At 34.2% G+C, this 23041-nt stretch overlaps 1 protein-coding gene across 1 annotated transcript in view; it reads left to right on the top strand.

Annotated features, from left to right (window-relative positions):
- The window catches only part of arhgef28a (Rho guanine nucleotide exchange factor (GEF) 28a), a 124481-nt gene that overhangs the window by 91911 nt on the left and 9529 nt on the right, over nt 1-23041 (top strand). The window contains exons 31-34 of the mRNA XM_056458065.1: nt 421-603; nt 2637-2869; nt 6455-6502; nt 10198-10710. Coding sequence (XP_056314040.1) covers nt 421-603; nt 2637-2869; nt 6455-6502; nt 10198-10710 — 977 coding nt within the window. The remainder of the gene's footprint in view (nt 1-420; nt 604-2636; nt 2870-6454; nt 6503-10197; nt 10711-23041) is intronic.

The raw sequence follows: 23041 nt of genomic DNA, 5'->3' as shown, positions 1-23041 counted from the left end.
AAACTGGAGCACCTGGAGGAAACCCACGCAAACGCGGGGAGAACATGCAAACTCCACACAGAAACACCAATTGACCTAGATGAGGCTCGAACCAGTGACCTTCTTGCTGTGAGGCGACAGCTCTACCTACTGCGCCACGGCATCACCTTTTTAATAACATTTTTAATAAATAATCTTTTAATAATTCTGCTATGTTACTGTTGCTGATACACACATTGAGATACCAGTGCTCAAATGCTATATTGTTCAGCCCTAATTCGTATATTTTCCTAAACAGATGGGACTGTGCTTTATTTATAAATGATTTATGTGATATTTGAATTTTGTTCTTTAGATAGAAACACAGCTAATAGAGTTACTTCTGTTTTGTTTAGATTTTTTAACAAGTTGAACATGACATCCATCATTTTTCTTTCATAGAGACACTATGTGGCCATGATCACCTCATCTGTTCCAATCTGGAGGAGAAGCTGCACATCTATGCCGAGCTGTCAGTGATGGCAGGCCAGCGAGAGGCAGGACCAGAGCCCAGGCTGCTGGTACGACCCAGCACTGAAGACGTTCCCCAGGCTGGAGTACTGCTCAGCGCCGCACTCAGAGAGGGTGAGTTTGCTCATTTTTCATCAGGTGTACAATAATGGATCAAACATAACAGTAAAACATTTGTAATGCTACAAAACTATACTGTTTTAATTTTCTGATGTTGTCTATTTTTGACTGAAAAAAATAACATTTTAGAATATTGTTATTTGATCAGAGTGATGCAAAACATTGCTTTTGACACTTTGGCATTGTGGAAATAATAAACAGTTGAAGTCAGAATTATTAGCCCCCTGAATTATTAGCCCCCCTGTTTATTTATTTTTTCTCCATCTTGTTTAATGGAGAGAAGATATTTTCAACACATTTCTAAACATAATAGTTTTAATAACTAATTTCTAATAACTGATTTATTTGATCTTTGCCATGATGACAGCATACATACAGCTTACAGTGACATTTAAAGGCTAAACTAGGTTAATTAGGTAAACTAGGCAGGTTAGGGTAATTAGGCAAGTTATTGTATAACGATGGTTTGTTCCGTAGACTATTGAAAAAAAAATTGCTTTAAGGGGCTAATAATTTTGACCTTAAAATTGTGTTTAAAAGAATTAAAAACTGCTTTTATTCTAGCAGAAATAAAACAAGACTTTCTCTAGAAGAAAAAAATATTATCAGACATAATGTGAAAATGTCCTTGCTCTGTTAAGCATCATTTGGGAAATATTTAAAAAAGAAAAAAAAAATCAAAGAGGGGCTAATAATTTTGACTTTAATTGTATATCATGGACATGATTTGAAAAGGGTAAATGGTCATGGTGAGGTGATCACACTTGTGTTGTTTATTGTCATAAATGCACTGAAAATAAATGGAAAACTAGTAATAATATAATATAATATAATATAATATAATATAATATAATATAATATAATATAATATAATATAATATAATATAATATAATATAATATACAGTTGGTCAAAAGTATTAGCTCCCGTGTTTATTTTTTCCCCAATTTCTGTTTAACAGAAAAAAGATTTTTTCAACACATTTCTAAACATAATAGTTTTAATAACTCATTTCTAATAACTGATTTATTTTATCTTTGCCATGATGACAGTAAATAATATTTTACTAAATATATTTTCAAGACACTTCTATACAGCTTAAAGTGACATTTAAAAGCTTAACTGGGGTAATTAGGTTAACTAGGCAGGTTAGGGTAATTAGGCAAGTTATTGTATAACGATGGTTTGTTCTGCAGACAATCGGGAAAAAATGAGCTTAAAGGGGCTAATAATTTTGACCTTAAAATGGTTTATAAAAAATTAAAAACTGCTTTTATTCTAGACAAAATAAAACAAATGAAAATACTGTGAAAATATTTTATAGAAAATACTGTGAATGTCCTTGCTCTGTTAAACATCATTTGGGAAATATTAAAAAAAGAAGAAAAATTAAAAGGGGGGCTAATGATTCTGACTTCAACTGTATGAGACATGTATAGATAAAATACTTTATTTTTATCAACCTCAAATTTGAAACAACTTGGAATTATAGATTTTAATTTCCTTTCTGTTTTGGAGTAGATTTTGTCCTTTTTTCATAAAAATAAACTTATTTCCAGAACTTGTTTTAGTTTGACAATTTTTTGTTTGTTTGTTTGTTTGTATATTAATTTGTTTAATAACGTTTTTAAAACCACTTTCTACTTCAGCAATCACCTGCCAAGTTTATACTTGATGAAAATTCCAAACAGTATAAGTTGGAACTTTCATTTTCAGGTCTATGAAAATGTGCTTAACAAATAATCAATGGATTATAAATATGCTATACATATAATTGTGTAGAAACAATATGTTAAAAAACTAATATTTTAAATGAGCATATTTCAAAATATTGCTTTGTTTTACAATATTTCTTCAAATAAATTCTTGAGGAGGATTAAATAACCACATAGTTATTAATACAAAATGCTTCAAGAGTTTTTTTTTTTCGAAGACCACATTTTATCATGTTAATGAACCACAATCCACATAACTACATGCATACCATATATCTGTATATTAACGTCCTGCTCTCTCTCTCTCTGTTAGCGGAGAGCCTAAGAGCTGCTCTCTCCTCTCATTGTGCTTCCACTCCTCCCGTCCCGTCTGGTCCAGAAGATCTGAGCAAACCTGAACCCTGCACTCCTCCATCCCCTCTGCCTCCTGAAAATCCACTGACAGACCCCATCCCGAGTGAGGAGGAGGAGTGGAGAACTGAGGAAGGCTCGGAAACACAGACCTTTAATCACAACTCGGACTCTGACCACAACCTACAGCTGAAGGTAAATGTGCTATAAATCCTGCCCATAAACAGCACTTAAATAGCCATTATTTGACTACTCGAAGATGAATTGTGGTAATATAAGGTCACACAATGATTACTAATAGAAATATACTATTATGGGTAAGCAGTATTTAATATCTTCCAGTATTAGTGATTTAAACGGCAGTCTTACCCAAAAGGCCGTGTTCAGCACGAGAGGTACAGTCTCCTCACATTAATAATTTACATTCTTCTTTCACTATCACATCTCATTCTTTATGGTACTAAGTATTAATGAGCTTGAAATAAGAGGAGTCCATTTCACTGCCTCAAGGGCCCCGTTTCATTAAAAATAAAAGCGAAGAATTAGGCTTTCATTTTCTTGGATCTCTTTTCTGCTGCCGTTGCCGTCTTGTGGTGCACTGCACAGTATGTCACGCTGATAAGGCTTTTGTGCTGCTGACATGGGCACAGGCTCATAAAAGCAGATTCTAAAAATTTAAAAGGTATTACATTGTTAAAAAAGGTTTTTACTCGATTTTTTGTATATTATTTGTTTATTTATTTTTATTTGACATTTTTCAATTTAATTTTAAGCATTAACATACAATTTATATTCAGTTTAGTTATTAGATTTTTGGTAAAAGCTGTTATGGTGCATAAAATTAATTCATTGAAAGATAATTCATTAAAAATACTGGTGCGTCCACCAGGTGGTGCTATAAACTTGTTATTGATATATAAGGATGGCTTAAATCCTAGGGCAGACTTGTTTTGTGTTTGTTTCAAAACAAAAGAGGAGACTTAAAGCACTACTCCTGCCTTTAATGTTTCCACAGTAAAGTCAACTGACATCTTGAGATAAAATGGTTCTCTTTGTATGCATATATGGCGTTTACATTGTCTGGGTATATTTTTGGTATATTGTTTGGGTATATAGCAAAAAAAAAAAAAAAAACATGAATAGGTGAAAATGATTTTTCATTAATGGCAAAATAATATTAAGTAAAGGTCATGTTCCATCAATACATATTTCTTACTGTAAATATATCAAAACTTATTTTTTGATAAGTAATTGCTTATCTCTTAATTTAGACATATTTAAAGGCAATTTTCTCAATATTTAGATTTTTTGCATCAGATTTCAAATTTTCAATACCCATATCTCGGCAAAATATGGTATTCGAACAAAGCATACATCAGTGGTAAGCTTATTTATTCAGCTTTCAGATGATGTGTAAATCTCCGTTTCAAAAACCTATGACCTCATCAATGGTGGAAGGCGTGCTTTGGCTCGAGGCCACAGGCTTTATTGCAGGCTTTATACTATGAGTGTGATATTGCATTTATACAACAGTTCGACAGCATAATCGTTTATATAAAAAAGAAACTCAAACACAGAGAGTCTCAAAAACCCTTTTGTACGAGGAATTACTTTTTTCCGCCATTCATTCACATCTGCAGCTGACGTCAGTACAGCAGAAACCGTTGCTACTTCACAAACATCACTTTAGAGCTAGTATTTGAATGATTCTCCTGCATAATGTCTAAAGTGATCACAAAACAGGTGATTTTTGCTCACATTTTAAGATTATAAGGCTGAACGGCATAAAATGCCATCAGTCTACAGAGATTTCCCAGTAATTATTTGTTGCAATCAGAATAACACAAAAATTAACCATGAAAAAGCCAAAGCAAACACTACCAGTTTCTGTGGTATTAATACAGCCCTACAAAATACAAGACAGAGAGATTGACTTAGAATGTCACTTACCTGATTTATAATGATTTGTTCAGCTGTAGTTTAAAACGTACATTGAGAAACGTGGAGAAAACTGCATAGTTGCAATCAAAGCAACTACATTCTTGCCTAAAAAGCCTCAAAAGTACGTTATGTTGTCCAACAGCAGCAATATTAGTCAAACTGCAGGGTGTCCTCTGCTTGTCGCTCTATCTGTGATGGTCATGGAAGAGTGGAGAACATGAGACTGATTCCTGTGACGCTCCAGAGACAGACGAGTCTTCGCTGAGGCCAGCTTCCAGCCTCCGCCACTGAGACTGCAGCTCTGCACAAGACGTTTGGCCAGTGGAGAAATTAAAATGGTCATGCACAAACTGAGCCTGGTTTCTCTCAAGGTTTTTTTTCTTCACTTCCACCTTTAGTAAAGTTTTTTTCCCTCTCCGCTGTCGCCACTGACTTGCATGGTTCGGGATCTGTAGAGCTGCGCATCGTTGGATTTGCTCTTCAGTATTTGGACTCTCAGTAGTGAATATTAAACCACACTGAACTGAGCTAAACTGAACTGAACTTCAACACTACAAACTTAACTACACTGTTCCTATTTACTATGACCTTTTATGTGAAGCTGCTTTGACACAATCTACATTGTATAAGCGCTATACAAATAAAGGTGAATTGAATTGAATTGAGTGGAGTAATACACAAAGGGGAAGTACTATAGTAGTGCTGTTATTTGCAGAATGTCGCGCCGTTATAAGCCAATTAGATTTAAGAACCAGATAGAACTGTTGTATTCACCTTATTCTTCGTGTCTGAGCGGGTACAGCCAATTGAATCTTTTTGGCTCAAGACTTCCGGTCTCATTGACTTTCTTTCAGTTTTAGACGTTATAAACAGATGGTTACGCTGCTTGATGTTGCAAACTGACATTTTCGTATTATATTATTTCTGCTTTGTCTGTATAGTCATGAACACACTTGTTTGTAGAGCAAGTAGTTTGACCATTTTCTGCAGTTTATTATTCCTAGTCATATAGTATATATATATATTCTATTCTATATATTATCTCTATACTTGAGATTAGTTGAACTAGCAAAACAACCCTTATCAGACATTTTTGGGAGATAATCTATAATCTATACCGATCCCCCTGCATTACTCATGCATCCTTGAGTGAAGGCTTTGCCTTGTTCTTTTATAAACCTACTTGGCAGTGAGGCTGTTTTCTTGAACCCAGGTCACCACAGTCTGTTTCCTATGCCGTCTGTTGACTCTATAGATAAAGAACCAAACGGTGTTTCAAGCAACAGATGCTGAAGTTTTTGAATCATCCTCAGGAACCTGCTGAAGTAAACACAACCTTTCATAAAATGTGCTACATGAAGCAGATGCCTACCAAAATATATATATAAATGACACACTGCACTTTTGTTTGCAATAGAATGGAACATATTGGTGCACAGCACAAACATAAGGTTACACTTTATTTTAAAGATCACCTTCTGACATTTTGTTGACAGGTAACTTTGCAATGACATGTTAACCAACTTTCATTAGAGTATTAATAGACTGTTATTTTTGAGGTTTGAAAAACAAGCTGACGTGCTTGCAAAAGTATTTGTTGAGGGACCATTTAAGATGATTAATCAGACGGTCTACTAATACTCAAACTAATGACTGCTAGTTACAGAATTACTTATCATCAGAACCAGTACTTAAGTTAACCATCAAATGTTACCATATGACTCTTCAGTCACCAGAGTAGATTCTTATTTAATCTGACAAAACAAAAACAAGGCTTTGTTTAGTTTTGGTTCAGTGTTTCATTGCTATCTGTCACTCAGTGTTTTTGTTTGTTTGCAGGTGAGTCAGAGTGTGCAGAGCTTGACTCAGCTGCTGTACAGTCTACAGGTGAGCCAGTGTCACACAACCACATACCAGCTCAAGAAATAATTATAGTGGACTAGCCTTGCACCAGGCACACATAAACACGCAACATGACTCACTTGTAATAGCTCTGTCTGTCTTATATTTCAGTGCCTAAACGTGTTTCTGTGACTTTATCTCTTCTATAACACACTGTAGTTTGGATGTATAATAGAAGGTGCTGTAATGCAGTTGATGTGGAGACTATAGATTTAAGTCACACACCTGTGAATAACTTAGAAGAGATTACTTTTTTCTACTTTACAACTTTTTGAATTACTCTATAAAAAATAAATTGGTGTTTTCCCTTTTGTGTATTAATATGTTTATTTATTGAGACATGTAATACATATTTTTCGTCAAATAACTCTGATAATCGTTTCTCCACAAAAATATTGCGCTGCACAATTGTTTTCCGTATTAATATTGAATGTTAATTGAGCTCAAATCTTTGCCACAGGAATAAGTTACATATGTAAATAGTTTAAAAAGAACAATTTAAAACATCTTTATTATTTCACAATGTAACTGAATTCATATAAATACTGCCCTGATGGGAATGAGAAACTTCTTTTAAAAACTTTTGAATCCAACAGTAGTATACAATTTGTTTATAATGTATATGTTTGACAAATCAGCCAAATGTTCCTCTTTACAAATGAAGCACGGGTCAGAACAGGGGCGTCGCTAGACCCAATTTACTGGGGCATGTGCCGTATTTATTAAGAGTAGTAATTCCGAAATAAAGACGTTATTCACTATGTGCAACCGCACCAACGCTGGCGAAAGCAATGCGTTTAATCAAAAAGCAAACTGAAGCATACGCAGCTCTTCTGCCGTTGCGAGTCCCGGTAATTAACATGCGCGCCAAAAAAGTAGGCTACTTGCTTGTCACGCGCCGCTCATGCGTTGTGAAACCGGCATAACAGACTTTTTTGTTTAGCTAGTCGACAAAACTAAAGTTTAAACAATATGATGGTGATCTTACTAAGCATGCCTCCTGATAGATTTTTTTTTATGAAGCAAAAAGGAGGGATGAGGAGTCAGGGAGGTAAAGACTTAATAAACCTCTGCCATGTGTCAAGTCTAAGACAACAGATAATTCTATAAAACATCTTTTTTTGTATTTTATTGAAGTCTCTATAGAATTTCATTCAAATTAAATTAATATTTTTGCAAAAGATTTCTTAAATTATCTTAGCATATCACTCCAGTTGTGTCTAAACACTGTTTTTCAGTTACATTTAAGATTATTTAGAATAATAATTGTATAATAACAAGAATACTTTTATTTATAATAAATATTTATTTAAAAAAAAAAGATGCGCTTGTGTAATGACAGTAATATGTGTTGCACAAGAAAGTGAAAGGAATTTTTCAGTGTCTACAAGTAACATTAACCAGAGACTTGATTTTACTCAGGAATCGAAAACTGCTGAGCTAAAAACCCTGAAACTATACCAGAGGGAGGATGTGTTTCAAAAATGCAAATTGTTTCTCATGTTTTAAAGACTAAAAACAGCTCTGTTTAACAAGTCACTAGAGACAGCACTAGAGAAGCACTCAGAAACGCACATCTCAGATGCAGTTTTTGTATATAGCTTGTATGCGTTGAGAAATGTGCACTCATTCATAGGTCCAATGTTGTCAAGACATATATTTTTTAAAAGAAAGCTCACCAAGGCTGTAATTTAAAAAAAAAATACAGTAACAGTGATATTAAAAATATTAGTACATTTTAAATATTTATTTTTTCTGTGAAAAAGCTGTTTTTCAGTGATATACACTTACCGCCACTTTATTAGGTGTGCCTTACTAGTACCAGGTTGGACCCTCTTTTGCCTTCAGGACTGCCACTCAATGGATATTTTACTCTTTTTGGACCATTTTCTGTAAATCCTAGAGATTGTTGTGTGTGAAAATCCCAGTAGATCAGCAGTTTCTGAAATATTCAGACCTGGCACCAACAACCATGCCACGTTCAAAGTCACTTAAATCACCTTTCTTCCCCATTCTGGTGCTCAGTTTGAACTGCAGCTGATTGTTTTGATCATGTCTACATGCCTAAATGCATTAAATTACTGCCATGTGATTGGCTGATTAGAAATTTGTGTTAACGAGCAGTTGGATAGATGTACCTAATAAAGTGGCCAGGGAGTATGGTTCAGTATCAAATGATCCTTCAGAAATCATTCTAATTTGATGATTGAGATTAGTTTTTATTATCAATTTTGAAAATCGTTGTGCTGCTTATATATATATATATTTTAAGAAGGTGGGATACGTTTTTCAATATTTTTGACTACTAGTTCAAATAAAAAGTTTATTTGAGTTCAGTTGATCAATTTAATTCATCTATGCCAAATAAATGTATGAGCTGAATAATACCAAAACAAATCATACTAACCCTAAAGTTTTAAGCATGTACTTGCTGCTTAAAGTGATAGTTTACCTAGAAAATCATTCATCATTTGCTCACACTCAACTTGTTACAAAACTGTGTGAGTTCATGTCTTCTGTTGAGCATAAAAGATATGAACAATGATTGAAACCTGTTGGCGTACACTTTTATTTATTTTTTCATACAAAGACTGTCAATGCCTTCTGGTTTCCAGCCTTTTTCAGAATAACTTATTTTGTGCTCAACAGAAAAAAGGAACTCATAAAGATTTAGAAACGCTTGAGAGAGGTACATTGAGTATTGATTTTATTGTTTGCGTACGAGCAGGCACAGCCATTTATATCTCTTTGGCTCGAGACTTCCGGTCTCATTCACTTCCATTTATTTTTAGACGTTAAAAACAGCTCATTACGCTGCTTGATGTTGCAAATTGATATTTTTCTGATTATATTATTCTGCCTTTTCCTCATAGTCATGGAAACACTTGTTTGTAAAGCAAGTAGTTTGACCGTTTTCTGCCGTTTATTATTCCTAGTTATTTCTCCCATAGGCAACTGAATCGGAAGTTCTAAAACAATCGAAAAATTAGCGCACCTTCTCATTAAAGAATCAGATCAATAGAACTGTTTAATATCACAAACAAAAGTTCCAATCTCGAAAATGTTTACATTTTCCATTTTATTTTGCTATAATTTTCATTTTTATGTTAGACGTGAAAATCATTTGTTTTTGGGAAATCATATTTTATCAATATTTATTATTTTATATTTTTTAATTTTTAATCAAACATTTGCCCTGAAGTTTTAAATAAAGTGAGAAATATGATCACATACTGTATGAATGAGTACATCCCTGATCATATTTTAAACTTTTATTATTATTTATTAGATTTTTGCCATATCGCCTAGCCCTAATTGAGTTAATTGTCCTTTTCCCTTTTTGCATTAAGAAAACAATGAGCTAGACCTATAATAATTTAATGGGACACTAGCATTAGCTAGTTCTAAAGCAGGGGTCACCAATCTCGATCCTCAAGGGCCGGTGTCCCTGCAGGGTTTAGCTCCAACTTGCCTTAACACACCTGGCTGGGTGTTTCAAGTATACCTAGTAAGACCTTGATTAGCTCATTCAGGTGTGTTTGATTAGGGTTGGAGCTAAAATCTGCAGGACACCGGCCCTCCAGGAACAAGTTTGGTGACGCCTGTTCTAGAGAATAAGAACCACTAAACCCATCTCACTTTTTAATGACTTTGACTTACATCCTTGCTTTTGTGAATAGGCTGCAGTTACCATCCAAGACAGTTGCTATGAAGTGCAGAGGCTCCTCCTCCTGTTGTCAAGCCCCACCCCTCACCCACAGTCCCGCCCACTGTCCATCACCCGCAGCGGGCAGGCTCTGCAGGAGCAGGAGCGCCAGCGGGAGGCCGAGCGCCGTCGGGAGGAGCTAGCGGATGTGGCCCGTCTGCGGGGAACCCTGGTACGAGAGCGCCAGCAGTGGGAGAGGGAGTGCCAGGCGCGGCAACTTCAGCACTCAGAACTGGAGACCACACTCGAGCAGAGGGAGCTTTTGTGCCACCTAGAGGAGCGGAGGCTGCAGAGCGAGCGGCAGGAGCTCCAAGAACAGTTACAGGAGTACCAACAGAGTCTGGAGAGACTCAGAGAAGGCCAGAGGAACGTGGAAAAGGAGAAGGAGAAACTGGAGACTCAGAAGATCCTGCTGGAGGGCTTGAAGCATGGGTGCCAGCAGAACCTGCCAGCTATGGTCATACCACTGGACGGACAGCAGACACAGGTGAGTGATAAGTGGGACTGAGTCTGGTCTGATGTTTATGTTAAGATATGGTTTACTACCAATGATTAATCTATGGTAATTGTTATTTAAAGTTGGCGTGAAACAGACGTTAAGATTGACCTTTTTTCCACTATTGTGATGTACATCCACTTGAAATGAAATGATAGAAAAAAATGTAGGGTGGTGTGTGATTTTCGTTCTTTGGGTACCGATTGTATTGTTGAAAGACAGGCCTTGCTAACAAAAATGAAGGATGATTGATGAATGGATGAATTCAGAGCAGAAACGAGACACCTACTGGTATGCCTGCCCTAAAGCAATTCTGTGTAACCAGGAAGTGAAGAAAAGTCGTTTCAAAGGGGGAGCGAAGGTTATGTTATTTGATTAAAGTTGATGAGGGCAAATGAACTTTTACAAAATAATGAAGTGCTCAGATACATTGTTTATAACAAGAACTACTACATACATTTACAAATAGGAAGAGTAGATTATGATTTCGTAGCGACTTTAAAGCAGCTGTACCTAACTTTATTTAGTTATTAAATATCCAGCCAGTGTTCAAAACTAATCTCCTTACCTTAGTCTGATTCACAAATAGTAAGCCTGTAATATAGCTTTGTACTTTAATGCTAATGCTTAATGCTTTATTTTTTGTTGTTATTATTATTACTACTAGTAGTTTTTTTTTTTGGAAATCCAAGCTTTTCAGTCTTTGCACCCTTGGGTCACCATCTGTATACATAAAAAAAAGGCTGCAATAATTAATTGTAGTAGTGTTTATTTTAGTTTACCTGAAATCTGAATAGCAATAAAGTTAAGTATTACAATTTACAGAAATTAAAATCTACACTATTGTTTGGGGTCAGTACGTCTACATTAGTTTGGGGTCAGTGGGATTTTTAAATGTTTTAAAATAAGCTTCTCCTGCTCACCAAGGCTGCATTTATTTCATCAAAAATACACTACAAATTGTAAAATTGTGAAATGTTATTGCACTATAAAAGAACTGTTCAAAAGTAGTTTATTATTTAAGTTAATCATTTATTCCAATGATTTAATGATGATTTTTCAGAGTCACATGATCCTTCAGAAATCTCTCTAACATTAATTATTATTATTATTATTATTAATGTTATTATTATGATTGTTACTATTATTACTATTAATGGTAATAGTAAACTAAGCAATAATGACCTTCATTTGAAACTACATACAACAAGAAAGCATTTATTTAAAACTGTAATAAATATTTAACAATTTAACAATTTTTTTTTTCATTTTATAAATGCCGCCTTGATGAACAAAATAATTTTCTTTAAAAAAAGGGAAAAAAAGGAAAAAAAAAAAAAAAAACTGACCTCAAACTTTTGACTGGTAGTGTACATGTAACACTTATAATAGTAGTCACAATGGTGATGTTTGAAGACAACAATCTGAAAAGCATATAACGGTTTGATGGGACATGAGTCAAGCAATCATTAGATTTAATCACCATTGGTAGCACGATTGTAACGTTATTATTTTGTTTAGATTGTCAGAACAAAAGTGTCTGTCATAATCTCTGTTTGAAACCTGCAGATCCATTTATATTTCAGAGACACAACTTACAGACTGCAAGTTTAAAAAAAAAAAGTAAAAGTGCCCTCATAATCTTACTCATGCCCTGTGCAACATTATATCTTTTTTGATGATATGTAAACATAGATTTCAGTTAAGTGATTCTTGCGGAGACCTGGAGGTCAAAACATCAATAGAACTGCAGTACAGAGCTGTTAAGTTTCCATTTGTTTCAAGCAAGGAATATATAGATTGCCTCTGAAAGAAAAAAAAGAAAAGGTATACAAACATATGTTAAAAAATGGCAATGGTGATTTATATGCAGCTCTTGTTGCAGTTTTCAATCACTGACTCTGAATATTTTAAAATGTTTTACCCTTATTATTACATCATTGATATTATAAGTAATAATCCAATATATAGTATTATTTATGCATATTCTGGTAAGCAGATGAGCTCCTAGTAATATTTAATGCATTAAGCCATGTGAAGCATTTCCTTTATATTGGTTTTTGATAGAAAATGCTCGAAATGCAGTTTAGCATGTTTTGATTATATTCTTGATGAATCTGTTTGTCTCTGTACAGTAGTTCACACCATCAGTTGTGTGTGTATACTGAATTTGGTCTTTTAATATCACTGGCTTTGTGATATTGGTTTTTGGTACACACTTCACAATCAAAATGAATAATGATCAATGAAGGAAAGTTTCTTTTTCTTTTTTATTATTATTTTTTTTTTCTGGCCCTCCAGGTACAGTAGGCAGTGCTGTACAATTTTTAAAATGTCTAAGAGAGCAGTTCAGACACAACTTTTTGCATTATTTAAAAAGAAGATAACATAAGGTATGATATTTAGTTGTTTAAAATTATATATGTATGCTGTATGCTTCTTCCAGATATTGCAAATAAAAAGGTACATTTTTATTAAGTCAATCAAACAGTTGCTAATAGTCAAAGAGTTACATTGTCAGTTAATTAATTGTCCCTTTTAATTCATGGTTTTCTTAAAAATGGCATGCTTAAGATTGTTGATGGTTGGTGGTTATTTAAAAAAGCATTTTCTCAAATTAAAAATGTATTTAGACCTATTTTGTTATCATTGTGTGTGTGTGTAGCCACCCAACACCCCCCACCCCCCGCACCATCCCCCTTGAGTATTTTTTTTTTTACAATTCGACCACTGGCTGTAAGGGAATGACATCGTGTGAAATGTATGATAAGTTTCAGTGATTTCTTTTCAGCTAACTCTCACTCATATGAAACAATTGCAGCAAAAAGTAAACAACAAAAATACACCCTTGAATTTGGCTCAAACCTGCTCACCTTCCATGGGGACAATGAAGTACTAGGTTTATTTTTCCGTTAATAAATCTTCCCCTCCATAGATGGTCAGCCTGCGGTTAAAATCTAAAATTGCATGTTCCAAATGTTCATGCCGAAGAACGTTTTTACATCAGCTCTGCTTTGAAACAGCTTCTGAGCAAATTAATCTTACTGTTTGATGTTCACCTATAAAAATGCTAGGTGGATTGACAGAAACTTGAGATTTCCCATTACCTGAAACCAACAGCTCTGAATATCAGTCATTTTTGTATGCTGTAGTCACTCAGGGTAGGGCAACATGTTTTTGAACAGCTTTTTCAGTCTGTTGGCTGAATAAAAGTATTTTGTTCATTTCTAACATACAGAAATGTATTTTTATAGTGTCATTGTAGCAATTATCACAGTCAAAATACACTTAATAGGAACAGACCTTGCATTGCCATTAGTTTTGTTTAGGAAACTGTATTCAATAATTAGGGACCTATTGGAATTGCTTCGTTTCTTATTATTCTTCTTTTCTAGAATGAAACATGATTTTTAGGGTTTAAACAGGCCCAAAAATGAACAAAACTTTGCACACCCCCTAGAAGTGGCGAAAATGTATGTATGTTAAAGGTTTCGGAAGTGGGAAGTGGATGGCTCGACAGAGCCACCCATACACATTTGATGGAGTGGCCCCCAAGCTATGTTTCATGCACACATACAAAAATTGGCACAGACATCAAACATGCCAAAACCTACAGAAAAGTCTCTTGGAGCGAAATCTCAAACCCAACAGGAAGTCAGATATGTTTAACTTCCTGTGCCATTTCTAGGCGTTGTATTTTAACAAACTCCTCCTAGGGATTTTATCAAATCAACACCAAAATTGGTATTGTGATCTAAAGGCCTTGGTGACATTAAATTGCAAAGATCTAGAGTTTTTGTCAAAGGGCGTGTCCGTGGCGGCCTCACAAACTTTGATGCTTGGCCACAAAACAGGAAGTTGTTAGAACTCTGCCATACATTGTCTGATCTGCTTCTAAATCCAAATGTTTGATAACCGTTCTGACCTGAACATGTTTACTTGCCAATATTCAAATACAGTTATAGCGCCACCTGCTGGCAACAGGAAGTGACATGTTTTACAGTGTAACAAACTCCTCTTACAAATCTTATCAGATCGCATGCAAGTTTTGCCAGAATAATCCAAAGACCTTTCTAATGTTAAATTGTGTAGATATAGAAATTTCGCCAAAGGGCATGTCCGTAGCAGATTGACAAAGTTCAGTGCTTTGCCATGGAGGAGGAAGTACTTATAACTCAGCCAAACAATGTCCGATCTGCCTGAAAATTACAGTCATAGCGCCACCTGCTGACAGAAGGAAGTTTGGCATAAATCTGTGATTTTTCTCAGGTGTTTTAATCTATATCAGCTCAAAGTATTATTGTCCACTGTTCTCTGTGTTCCTAAGGCCACCGGGTGGTGGTGAGCCCAGGTGCGAGGTCCATTTAATCGCTGCTTCCAGCTTTTTTTTTTATAGTTATTATTCATTTATGTTTTAAACTCTTTTAAATTCTGATGTTTCTTTTGTCTTCTCAGCCACGTCTTTTAGAAAAAAATGTGCAGTCATTGCATGTTTATATTAAACTTTACCAAAATAACATTAGAAGATTTTTGGCTGTCACCTTTCTCTGGATTTCATGCAATGATTTGAGTTGTACGTGTTAGTTAGAGGCTGATTAAAAGTAGTTTTGGTTTGTTTATTTTGAATAACTTACCACCAAGGGTGCTTTTGTTTAGCTCTGGGGTCTTTGTAGTTTCTGCCTGTTCCTATGCGTGTATATGCATGCTCTCCATATCTGTTTGTGTATGTTTGAAATATTCCCAAAAGCTGTAGCTGTGAGCTGTGTATATGTCATAAAAGGCTTGGTGCACAGCGTGAGTCTGGAAACACAGCTGTCTTCTGAACGCTGAAATATTTCTTTGCTCCTCTGCTCCGTCCTCATCCCTCCTTTACTCTGTTGCCAAAACAGCCAGGTAGTGATGTCAGAGGAAAGCTCTCCCAAACTCTGCTCTCATCTGACTTTGAAGATGGAACAAAACTGTCAGTTACGAATTCAAAGCAGCGACGCTATATATTTTCAGTTTTTCTTGATCCCATTTGCTTTCATTTTTGTCTTGTAATCCCCTTCTGTCTCATTTTGCTCTCTTTATTTCTGTTCCTTGTTTTTCAGATGTTTTGCATTCTTCCCTCGTTATAATTTTACTGTTCTGAACATCTTACTGGGGATTTGCCGAGTAAATCTTAATGTACTCTAGTGTCTGTAAATACAAAAGTTATATTCTGATTTTGTGTTTAAGAAAGAAATATTACTATTATCTTTGTTATAAACAGTTGTGCAGGCACAACTTAATGTTTTTATGAAAATGCATATATTATATACAATATTTAGCCCTGCTGTGAATTTTTTTATTTTTAAAATATTTCCCAAACGATGATTAACAAAACAAGGAAATTTTCACAGTAATTTCTATATATTTTTTCTTCTGAAGAAAGTTTTATATGTTTTATTTTGGCTACTATACAAGCAGTTTTGATTTTTTTTTTAAACCATTTAAGGTCAATAATATTAGCTCTTAAGCAATATTTGTTTCAATTGTCTGTGTTATACAATGATTTGCCTAATTAACCGACAGTAGTTAAGCCTTTAACTTGCACTTTAAGCTGAATACTAGTATCTTGTAAAATATTATTTACTGTCATCATGACAAAGATTAAATTAATCAGTTATAAGAAATTAGTTATTAAAACTATTACATTTAGAAATGTTTTGAAAAAAAAAAAACCCTCTTCTTTCCATTAAACAGAAATGAGGGACAAAATATACTTACTCTTACTCCCAGGGCCATTTATATTGAAGTTGATATTTAGCCGCACCAACAAATCCCTTCCAGTCCCATCGGTTTTCCGCATCTTCTTCAGTAGCCCCAATCCTCTCCATGTCAACCTTTACTTCATTCCACCATCTTTCTTTCGGTCTTTCACAGGGTTGTCTTCCTTCCGGATTAGATTTCATCACCTTCTTCAATCGACATTCTTCTCCTCTCCTCAGTACATGTCCAGCCCATCAGATCCTTCTACACTTGTTTTCACTTATTATGTCTGCACTATTGTAAAGGTCCCTGATCTCTCTATTGAGAGAACACCTCTCACAAATCTATCTTTTAAATTCATATTTTTAATAGGAAGCTATACAATATTATATTGGTTCATATACATCAGAATAGTCAGCAGTGAAGCCAAATCTGGAGCTTATCTAACAAAATAACTAACGATAACAGTCCAAAAAAACCCTAAACCCAAATATATGTTACAGAAAAATATTAAATACAAATTTAAAAAGAGGAAAAATCAAGAGAAGCAAAAAACTGAAAAATGTAGTTAAGATTTTGTAGGTTTTAATTTGTTTTTGCAATATTCTGCTTGAATTTAGTTCTATTACCTGTCAATTTCTAAATATATTTGGTGACAAAAATATTTTTTTAATAAATATATCTTTAATAAATCAGTTTTGCACCAAAATACATTGCCTATATTCACTGAGAAATGGGTAAAACTATTCATTTTCAAAATGGGGTGTACTCAATTATGCTGAACACTGTATATATCTAACTGTTTAAACGTGTAAAACTGTATATCTTCTATACACACACAAACTTTTTCCAGGCCTGTTTTATTAGTTTGACTTTTTTTAATGCTTCGATTGGACCACAATTTCGAAAGCAATATCTTATATTTTTGGTTTATTTTCTAGTTTATTTTGTAACTTTTGATCAATCATTATACTTTTTTCAGTTTCAAGTTATTTGAACAACAATTTTGTCCATGCCTGTATTTTTGTAACATTAGAAACATTTGTAACATTTCCTTTGCTTGATCTTTCAATCAAACAAAAGAAACAGCAAAACATGTTTGCTTCATAAAAGTACAACGTTTTTCAAATTAACTCAAATTTCAGCAGTGATGTTTGTGTTTACAGCGTAATGTTTCCTATTCATATAATCATTGCTTTTATCCTCTGAATGTAACATAGGCTTCAAAATTGATATTAATATTGGTAATATTGATATCCATGGTGGCTGGTTTTGAATTAAAACTGACAGCAATGCCCATTACTGTTTCTTACAGAATGCTCTTATAGTCTGTATCTTGTGTATATTTCTCTCTATTCTTCTCTTCTTGTCTTTGAAGTTAACTGTACTTTGCATGATTGGATTAAAGCCATTTTCTAGTCCTCCTAAACACGCCTTGACAAATAAATAAGACTACAGCAGAAACCTAAACACATGCAGAGGAGTGCACAAGGTCTAAAGCCAATGTTGCTTTTCCAGGCAGAGTCAAATCAGGTGTGTCAGGCCACTGAGGAGGAAAACATCTCTCTCTCTCTTACTCTCCTTGACCTCTTGCACACAAGGAGGAAGCAGTCACGGTCAAGCGTCTGTTTCCCTCACACAGCTCGCCCTCTGATTCATTACCTGGTATAATGAGAGCAATTCATGGCTCATCAGTCTTAGGTCGTGTGAGGCGGTGTCCACTTCAGCCACGACTCTGTGCTAATAAACAAGCTAATGATTAATGATAATTGAAAAGCCCCAACCAAGCCAAAATAATTAAAAACAACTCTGTGTACTTAATTCTGCAGGTCAGAGAAGCGATGTTTCATTCGCGCTTGTGGTTTAAAAATGATCGGGAAGTGCAAGAGTGCAGGGGTGAAAGAAGGGCAAAGGGTGGTCAATGGCTAACAGCTTTGTAGCATCTTCACCACTTGGGTACATTGTTCATTAAAGACACACAAGACTTCAAAGATTGTAAAAGCACTGTAGTTTTGAAAAGTTTCATCAAGACCTGCAGCTGTGTCGCACAACAGAAGACAAATTTATTTATATAGCATAGACATGGGCCGGCATAAGATTCTGATGGTATGATAACCTTGGATAAAAATATCACGGTTTCAAGGTATGAAGGGATTACTGCTTAAAAATAAGTTCTTTTTAATGTCTGGGTAAAAAACAACAACTTTTCCCCTATTTAACAAAATCTATTTTATTTTAAGATGCATTTAAAATATTTTGGACCAGTAGCTTTTGATGTAGAGCTTCCTTTTCTATTGGAGATACTGTTACCCTAAAAAATTAAATAAAATAGTTGTGAAAAATATGTAAAAACAATCAAACAAAACCTACATATACCTTAGGAACAGTATAACAGAAAACATTGCTGGTTTTAAAACTTTTTTTCGACTTTTCCAAACCGCAGTAAACCTTGAAACCAGTTATCGTCCCATGCCTAATATAGACTATTGTATCATTGAAAACACTTGACATATACTGTAAAGGGTAAAATAATCCAAATAAATTAATTTAAGAATAAAAAGTGAAAATAAAAAAGCTAAGGATTAAAAAAAACATTTAAAATATACCAGCACTGTTATTAAAAGAACAAAAAAGATAACTTCTTTTATAATCGTTTCTTATTTACTGTATGCAATATTTAATCATCATGGTCATTAATATGTGGTCACTACACCTTAACCAATGCAGTTATCATAAATAGCCAAGTAATTTCTTTGGTTAGTAAGTACAAATAGAGTAAAACATAAGCTTTGCCTTCATGGGAATTATATTATATTAAAACGATAGGAAATTGGTGTTTAAATTGAGAGTTTACTCCCAAATACTCCCAAAAAAGGATGCATGCTTACTTATTTGTACTTACTTTTTACTTATTATTGTTTAAAATGAGCTGAATCAACACAACTCTTGAGCTTTTTGGGGGACAAATTAATTTATGTTTAATCCATTTAAATCTGTAAAAACCTATAAGGGACATTCCACCAGAAACATTCTTTTTCACTTTTAAAAAATGTGACAGGGCCTGGCCTTTAAGCTTGTCATCCTCAAAAATTCATACAAAAACAAGCAGAAACAAATCATACAATTCAATGATAGAACGCATCCTTGATCACTGTCAGCTTCTTAATCAAATGAAGTCACTTCCATTGAGTCTTAAGTGTGTATTGCACACATTTTATGTTAAATTTAATGCAAATGTGAGAGGACTGACAGAAACATAGGGACAATTGTACATTTATTTGTATTAAATATTTTTAGTATTTATTTGTAGAATGTATCCATTATTTCTTGTTTTAATCAATTGATGTGAATGATAACTTAAACTTGCTATTTCTGAAGTTTTTTTTTCTGAAGTTTTTAGCATAACAAAACTATTAAAGCTGTAGGTTCAATTGGGCTGACAAGGACAATGACAGGGTTTGTACATTTGAACAGTTTAGATGCAAGTGCCATCTAAAATTTTACTCTACAATTTGCGTTTTTCTCAGCCTCCTATGTTTATGTTCAGTTATTTCACTTTAAATGCAATGACAATAACCTATTCTTTGCACGAAGAGTAAAATGACTGAAACTACACACAACACTCTGAGAAAAATGCTCATTTTAGATAAAAATTTCAGCATTTGGCATTTGAAGGTTTTTCCATCTAAACTCTTCATTTGTAAAGTGTTTTTAATAAAGAACAAAAATCTGAGAACCAAATGAATGACATACTCTACAGAACAACTCACAGAAATCAATCCTCAGAATCAATCAACTCACAGAAATCAATCATCTCCTTTACAGAACAACTCACAAAATCAATCAAATTTTTGGGATGAAATACTTTTTATGTACTGTATTTATGTTTTTATTTCAGGACCAGATAATGTACGTTTCTGGTAGAATGTCCAATTCTACAAATCGATTGTGTTGAACCCAGCATTTTTTTACAGTGTATTAAAATTTTACCATATTTTTACTCCAGTAAATGTTAGCTTGGTGAGAAGAAAAGATAAAACTAAATCTCAAACCTTTTATCACATGTGAGAAACCAGTAGCCTCTAAATAATTTTCAGTTAAACTTCATGTTATCAGATAACAGTGCTGTTTGGAGTCAGGCTGTATAAATACCTGTGCTTCTATAGATATCACATAGATACAGGCACAATCTGAGAGGTAAAATCCTTTCTCAAGTGCTCTTATTGTTATAACAATTGTCTGGATTTCCCTCAGAATGGCATTCATGAAATCTTGACTTGCTTTAAATAGCTTATCCGTGTGTATCCACCATGTAAGCTTTGACCTTTTTGTAGAATATGTTTTTCTGTCTGCCTTTAAGACTCTCCCACACACATGAACCGCACTCAATGCATCTGCTTCAGGCCTCAGGACAGCTTTATCTGTGGCATTTGTGTTGTGGGGGCTGATTACCACACAACAATGATTTTTAGCTTGTGGGTGGCTGATTCAGTCTGGCCTTTAATGCATACATGTAACCAGCTCAATGACTGAGAAGAAGCTTATACATTTTTATTTATTTGTTATTTTTATTTTTTTGTTGATTTAATTAGTTATGGAGAAAAAATACATGCTAAAATTGAAATCATCTTATATTTCATAATAAAGTTGAAACAAGATTCAGATAAGAGTCTCTGTGTGATGAAGCCTGTGTATATGATGTAGTTAAGGGGCCCTAAAATTCAAGATATTGGGTCAATATTTCAATAATCACAATTTTTGTGCCATATTTGTATCATTTGATGGAATTAAGCAGTATCACATAATCGGCGAGTCTATTTCATGCTAATTTGTAAATGCATTTCAAAAAATGCTTTTCTTACCTAGAGGTTTTGTTACTAGTCCAAATATCTACAAATTCTTAAATCAAGGAGCATTTTCTAGATAAGTAAAATATATTTTCTTGTTTTGAGAAATAATGTGTCAAAATTTGTGTGAGTTTTTCCTCAAACAGTGTGTCCGCGGGATCTTGAAAAGTATTAAAAGTTGATAAATCAATTATGAGTCTTTATTGCGTTTTTACGAGGTCTTTAATTTCGTTCAAGCGTTGTCCAAAGTGTTTGAAAGTGTCCAAATGACTGCAAAAAAGCATGAATTTATTTCTTTTCCGCGTACGCCCAAGCTTCTCTGTCCGGGCGATGTCACGTAATTTGCGATAAACGCGTGAAGGTGATGTGATATTGGCTACACATGTAGTGAAACCATAGAGCTAAACAGATGGCAAAATGGGAAAATGTAAATTTGCGTACTGTACTCCTGGTTAGAGAAAGACGAGTTTAAACATTGGCTGAAGCCTGTCGCTGAAAACAACCACATAGTTTATTTCTTCAAGCTTTGTTTTTTCCAAGCTTATCTGAGTTCTGTTGCATGGTTGTGCTCCATTGATTTATTTAAGTACAACTGTTTATTAACAACCGTTTGATACTGATTAGAACTTGAAGTTGCGGTAAGGTCTTAAAATATTCTGAGAAAGTTTTTGAAAAGTCTTTGAAATTACCTTCAGGATTCCTGCATATACCCTGTTAAAACAAGCAAAACAATTTGATTGGGGTAAGATCTGAATGGGGTAAGAAAAATTATCTTGTTTTCGATTTAAAATAAGGTTATTTAGCTTACCTCATTGGCAGATTATTTTGCTTGTTTAAAGAAAAAACCTGCTTAGTTTTGACATTATTTCTTAAATAGAGACAATACATTTTTCTTGTCTAGAAAATGCTTCTTGATTTAGGAATATTTAGAAATTCACAAACAGTGTACACATGATTAGTGAATGAGATCCAATGCCCTGCTTCCTTAATATGTGATAATTTTGGTTAAACGTTTACCTGCTGACAGATCCTGTTCTTATTGAATCATCTCCACATTCAATCTGGCCCGCTGCTGATTCCTGTATCAGTAACAACAACAGAAATTCAGCTACAAGAACATAAATTTCATATACAGAAATACAGATTTGTGGTTGCTGTATCTTACACGCCATGAGAATCACCAGCGACCTCCTTTTTTTGGAGGAGAACTGTTTTACTGTTTTTGTCCCAAAGAGCACTTTCTGGAACAGCAATTCTTTCCATTTTAATCAGTTGGCAATTGAAACTAGCTGCTGGAAAAAGTCCTTTGAATGACCAGATGATGTCACGTGGAAGTATTAAAAAAATAACACTGTTGATTCTAACAGAGTTAAGTTGGAAAGTAAAACTCAATATTTTGACCCCTCAAAACTAATTTTCCCTTATTATGTTATAATTAAAACATAATTAAATTAAGAGGTCTATTCTGTACTGTTGCTGAACCGACTTATAAAGACCCCAAAAAGTACACTTACCCGGATATTAGACATAACTATGTAATTCATCATCTATCTTATATTATTTGACTCGTTGGACTGAACTGTTTATGATTGTTTGTATGTTTATGCTGTATGGTATGTTTTAAAAAGATGTAGTGAAGCTGAGTGTCATTACATGTGATTTGAACCTGCAAAACATCTGAAAATCTGAAAGTGCTAGACACATTGCCAGAAGTCTTCTATATCTGACCATTAGTTTTATCATGT

Source organism: Danio aesculapii, chromosome 5 (genome assembly GCF_903798145.1).
Source record: "Danio aesculapii chromosome 5, fDanAes4.1, whole genome shotgun sequence".
In the NCBI taxonomy this organism is placed as follows: domain Eukaryota; kingdom Metazoa; phylum Chordata; class Actinopteri; order Cypriniformes; family Danionidae; genus Danio; species Danio aesculapii.
This window is presented reverse-complemented; position numbering and strand designations above follow the sequence as displayed.